Here is a 5000-nt window from a genome sequence, read left to right on the forward strand (position 1 = left end):
GGGGTGTTTTTGGGGGTTATGTGAGGGGGGTGGTGTTTGGGGTAAGGGGGTGTTTTTGGGGGTTATGTGAGGGGGGTGGTGTTTGGGGTAAGGGGGGTGTTTTTGGGGGTTATGTGAGGGGGTGGTGTTTGGGGTAAGGAGGGTGGTGTTTGGGATGGGAGGGTGGTGGTGTTTGGGGTAAGGGGGTGTTTTTGGGGGTAATGTGAGGGGGGTGGTGTTTGGGGTGGAGGGGGTTGTTTTGGGGGCTTGAGTTACATTTGATCAGCCAGTCAGAAGAGTAAAATGATGTACATGGTGTAACGTAGCCTGACAGAGCTGCTGCTGGTTTAGATCAGGAGTTTGTGAATCTGACCTGCGGGTGAAACCTGTAGGGGGCGCCAGTTTATGGAAAATGTGGGCGGAGTTTATGGTTGTGATTACGAGTCATTAGATTAAATCTGAATAATTATGAATGATTATTTACATAAATAAACAAGATTAAAAACTAAACGCAGGGAAACAGAAACAACCCGCCGTTTATTCATGAACAGATGATCCATTAGCGGCAAAAATCCCAAACCTGCATGTTTATAATATTAATATGTAATTTTTATTATTGTTTCTCCCTGTTTAAAGCTTTATATCTTAAAGCTTTGTTAACGTTTGTTTATTGTTTATGCTCCAACCCTCCATCGTCTCCGCCCCTGCCTCCTGATTGGCCCTCACCTTCATGATGATCACCTGTTCCTTGTTGTTATGTAATTATCATGTATATGAGTTACCCATGTTCCTCTGTTCAGTTTAAGAGTAGTTAGTAGTTGATAGGAGGCTAGTTATAGCTAATCGTAGCTAGTCTGGATAGATGCTCGTTCCTTGTTCCTTGTTGTCATCAGTTCTAGTGTAACCTTGTTCCTCTTAATAGCCTGACCTATAGATTAACGTTCCTTGTTTAGTGTTACATGTGCCTTGTTCTAACCTAAATCTTAGTCCTTGTCCTAATCCTTGTTGTCCTAGTCCCTTGTTTTGTCCTAGTCCTTGTTGTCCTAGTCCCTTGTCTTGTCCGTGTCCTAGTCTCTTGTCCTTGTCCTAATCTCCTAACGTCCTAATTCTTTTAAAGATTAATATTCCTTGTTTAGTGTTACCTTGATGTCCATGAGCCTTCTTCTAGCCTAAATCTTAGTCCTAGTCTCTTGTCTTGTCCTAATCCCTTGTTTTGTCCTAGTCTCTTGTCTCTATCCTAATATTTTGTTGTATTTGTTTCTTGTCTTGTCCTAGTCTTTTGTCCTAGTCCTAGTCTCTCATCTTGTTCTTGTCTCTGTCGTAGTATCTTGTCCTTGTCCTAGTTTCTTTTCCTTGTCTCTTGTTTTGTCCTTGTCTCTTGTTTTAGTCTCTTGTCTTGGTGCTCCCCATGGTGTCTTGCCCCTCATGCTCTTGTTAGCAAGTATCTTAGCTTAGGATTTAGCATTCCTCATTTAGTACAGTCCAGGATTTCTGTTATAGTTTAGGGATTGTTTTGATTAGTTGGGCAGTGTGGCAGTGATAGCTCAGTGGTTAAGGTACTGGACTAGTAAACAGAAGGTTGTCGGTTCAAGCCCCGCCACTACCAAGTTGCTACTGTTGGGTCCCTGAGAAAGGCCCTTAACCCTCAATTGCTCATTGTGTTCCGCTCATTGTGTAAGTCGCTTTGGATAAAAGCGTCTGCTAAATGCTGAAAATGTAATGTAAATTAGTTAGCATTTAGCATTAGCATAGCGGTTAGCTTAGCATTAGCCTTTAGCCTAATCATCCATGTTAATAGTGTAGCCCCCCTTGTGTTTTCCTTGTTTCTTGTTGTCCGTGCCTTGTTTTGTATCTTTGTATTTAAATAAAGTTAAATATAGTTCTGCCCTCATGTACATGAAACAGTCGAGTTAGCTCGGTGGTACTAGACTGTTGATCAGAAGGTTGCTGGTTCAAACCCCACTACAAATGTACACATTCTCCTCAAATAAAGCTATCTGCTAATTGCACAGCAAAATGAGTGAACACCTGATAGGAACAGTCAGACTAAGTTTATCTACAATATTTGGCTAACGTTAGCATAATGCTATGCTTCCGGACAGGCAGCTTAGCTAATCTCACACTGATGCTTAGAAGTTTTGGTTAAGCAGCATGTGGAGCTGAAATTGTGATGTCACACGATTGAATTTGTGATTGGCTGATCAAACATAGCTCAAGCCCCGCCCCCTGTTTCTTGTCCCGCCCCCTCTACCCTCCGTGCTGGTTGTTCCGGCGGTTGCGACTCTTGTTGCTCTCCAGCAGCAGCGGTTTCAGCTTCCCCAGGTCTCCTCGGGGGTTCTCCCGAAAGCTCCGCAGCTCCTGCCGCTCCCTGCAGTACTGACGCATGGCCAGCATGTCCGCTGGGCCCTTGGGTTGCCACGCCGACGCCCGCTTCGCGCCCAGCGTGCTCAGCAGGGCGTCGCTCATCACGTGCAGGCGCAGTTTGGCGAGGGTCCTCTTGAAGCCGTTCTCGGTCCCGATGCAGTGATACAGACCCTGATCTGAGTTCTGCACCGCCCGGATCAGGAGGCCGTGGTCCGTGGAGACCACGCGGTCACTCTGCTTCACCTGGAACACACGGAGGGGTCACGGTCAGCACCTCACCACACCCACAACGTAGGGTCAAAAGTATGTGGACGGCCGACTGTGCGCTTGCTGGACGCAATAATAGGGAGTAATAATAGGGCAGTTTTAGCCTAGTGGAAAAAGTTACTACACTAGTAATCAAATGGTCGCTGGTTCAAGACCCACCAATGCCAGGTTGTCACAGTTGGGCCCTTGAGCAAGGCCCTTAACCCTCAATTGCTTAAAAACCACATACAGTATATGGTCAAAAGTATTCGGACGCCTGACCACGAGCTTGTCGGACGTCCCATTTCAAAAACAAACGCTATTAAAACAGAGTGACCTCTGTGTGATCTTTTCTGAGAGGCTTCGTTGTCGTTGTCCTTGTCTCTTGTTTTGTCCTGTCTCTTGTCTTGTCCTTGTCCTAGTCTCTTGTCCTCATCTTAGTCTCTTGTCTCTTGTCCTTTTCCTAGTATCTTGTTTTTGTTCTAGTATCTTGTCTTGTCTCTTGTTCTTGTCCTAGTCTCTTGTCCTTGTCCTAGTCTCTTGTCCTAGTATCTTGTTTTGTTTATGTCTTAGTATCTTGTCCTTGTTCTAATCTCTTGTCCCAGTCTCTTGTCTTGTCTCTTGTCCTTGTCTCTTGCTTTGTCTTGTCCTTTTCTCTTTTCCTAGTATCTTGTTTTGCCCTTGTCTTAGTCTCCTGTCCTTGTTCTAATCTCTTGTCCTGGTATCTTGTCTTGTTTCTTGTCCTTGTCCTAGTCTCTTGTCTTGTCTCTTGTCCTTGTCCTTGTCCTTGTCTCTTGCCTTAGTCTCTTGTCCTTGTCCTAGTCTCTTGTCTTGTCTCTTGTCCTTGTCCTAGTCTCTTGTTTTAGTCTCTTGTCCTGGTCCTAGTCTCTTGCCTTTGTCTTAGTCTCTTGTCCTAGTCTCTTGCTTTGTCTTGTCCTTGTCCTTGTCTCTTGTCCTTGTCCTAGTATATTGTCCTAGTATCTTGTTTTGTCCTTGTCTTAGTATCTTGTCCTTGTTCTAATCTCTTGTCCTTGTCCTTGTCTTTTGTAATAGTCCTAGTCTCTTGCCCTAGTCTCTTGTCCTTGTCCTTGTTTCTTGTCTTTGTCCTAGTCTCTTGTCCTAGTCTTTTGTCTTGGTGCTCCCCATGGTGTTTTGGACAATATACTGTCACAGTAACACAAACATTTAGTAATTATAAGCGGCGTCCCAATACTTTTCTCCACTCTACCCTGACCAGCTGTTCCACCTTGCCCGCCCCTGACATGATCCTGTGATATAAACACATGCCACACCCGCTTTTTCGGGGTGTTGGTGTGTGTACCTCTTTCCGGCGGTCGTTGTCCCTCTGTATGAGCCACTGTACCGACGCTTGTGGAGATTTGGGTGAACATTCCAGAAACGTGGTGTTGTTCTTCACACCATACTGAGACACCTCCACTGCGTTCCTGTAGGCTGGAACAGTCCACACACACACACACACTGGTCAGGGTTCCGCTGTGGGATTCAGTTCCAGCACAGACACTGATTCAGTTCAAGTGATTCAGAAGAACATGCTGAGTGTATTTTTCCCCAATTACCCCCCAATTTAGTAATATCCTATTCCCAGACTGCATTTGGCCCCCTCCCTACTGCTGCAGACTTTGTGACTAACACATGCCCCCTCCGACACATGTGCAGTACCGACCGCTTCTTTTGACCTGCACCAGACGAGTTTATATGGAGATCTGTATCGTGCACAGAGTCACACACTGATCTCTATTATTCTCTGTTAAAAAGAAAATGAAACGTTCATCTTACTTTAATAATGACTAACTGAACCCTCACCTTTCAGATTGAACCCTCGGCACTGGGTGAGAGGATTCCCGTTCATGATGTCCTGCCTCCTGCTCCTCCTGAAATCACAATCACAACGTCACACCAAACCATTACAGTCTCCGAATTTAATTCAACACACTGAAAAGGTGAAGAGGAACTTTATATAGACTCTTATAAAGGGCTGTCAAATAAATAACAACAACAGCAACAACAACAGCAACAACAGCGAGAACAACCAACAACAGTAACAACAACAGCCAACAACAGCAGCAGAAACAACAGCAACAACAGAAACTACAGCATCAACTACAACAGCAACAACTACAACAACAGCAATGACAACCAACTACAACCAACAAAAACAACCAACAAAAACAACCAACAACAATTAGCAACAACCAACAAGAACAACCAACAACAACAATCAACAACAGCAACAACAACCAACAACAAAAACAACAACAACAATAACAGAAACAACAATAATAGAAACAACAGCAACAACAATAACAAAAACAACAGCAATAACTACAACAACAGCAATGACCACATCCACAGCAACAACAAGAACAACAGCAACAGTAACAGTAACAACA

The 5000-nt window shown here is 44.5% G+C and overlaps 1 protein-coding gene across 2 annotated transcripts in view; it reads right to left on the minus strand.

Moving 5' to 3' along the window:
• Positions 1-1714: 1714 nt before the first annotated feature.
• Positions 1715-5000, minus strand: part of sema3c (sema domain, immunoglobulin domain (Ig), short basic domain, secreted, (semaphorin) 3C) — a 68356-nt gene continuing 65070 nt past the window's right edge. For both annotated transcript variants that reach the window (XM_062996981.1, XM_062996990.1), the window contains 3 exons: positions 4414-4481; positions 3911-4041; positions 1715-2586 (listed from right to left, as the gene is read on the minus strand). In XM_062996981.1, the coding sequence (XP_062853051.1) occupies positions 2227-2586; positions 3911-4041; positions 4414-4481 (559 nt within the window). In that variant the 3' untranslated portion in view covers positions 1715-2226. The remainder of the gene's footprint in view (positions 2587-3910; positions 4042-4413; positions 4482-5000) is intronic.

The sequence above is a fragment of the Trichomycterus rosablanca genome, chromosome 1 (genome assembly GCF_030014385.1).
Source record: "Trichomycterus rosablanca isolate fTriRos1 chromosome 1, fTriRos1.hap1, whole genome shotgun sequence".
NCBI lineage: Eukaryota > Metazoa > Chordata > Actinopteri > Siluriformes > Trichomycteridae > Trichomycterus > Trichomycterus rosablanca.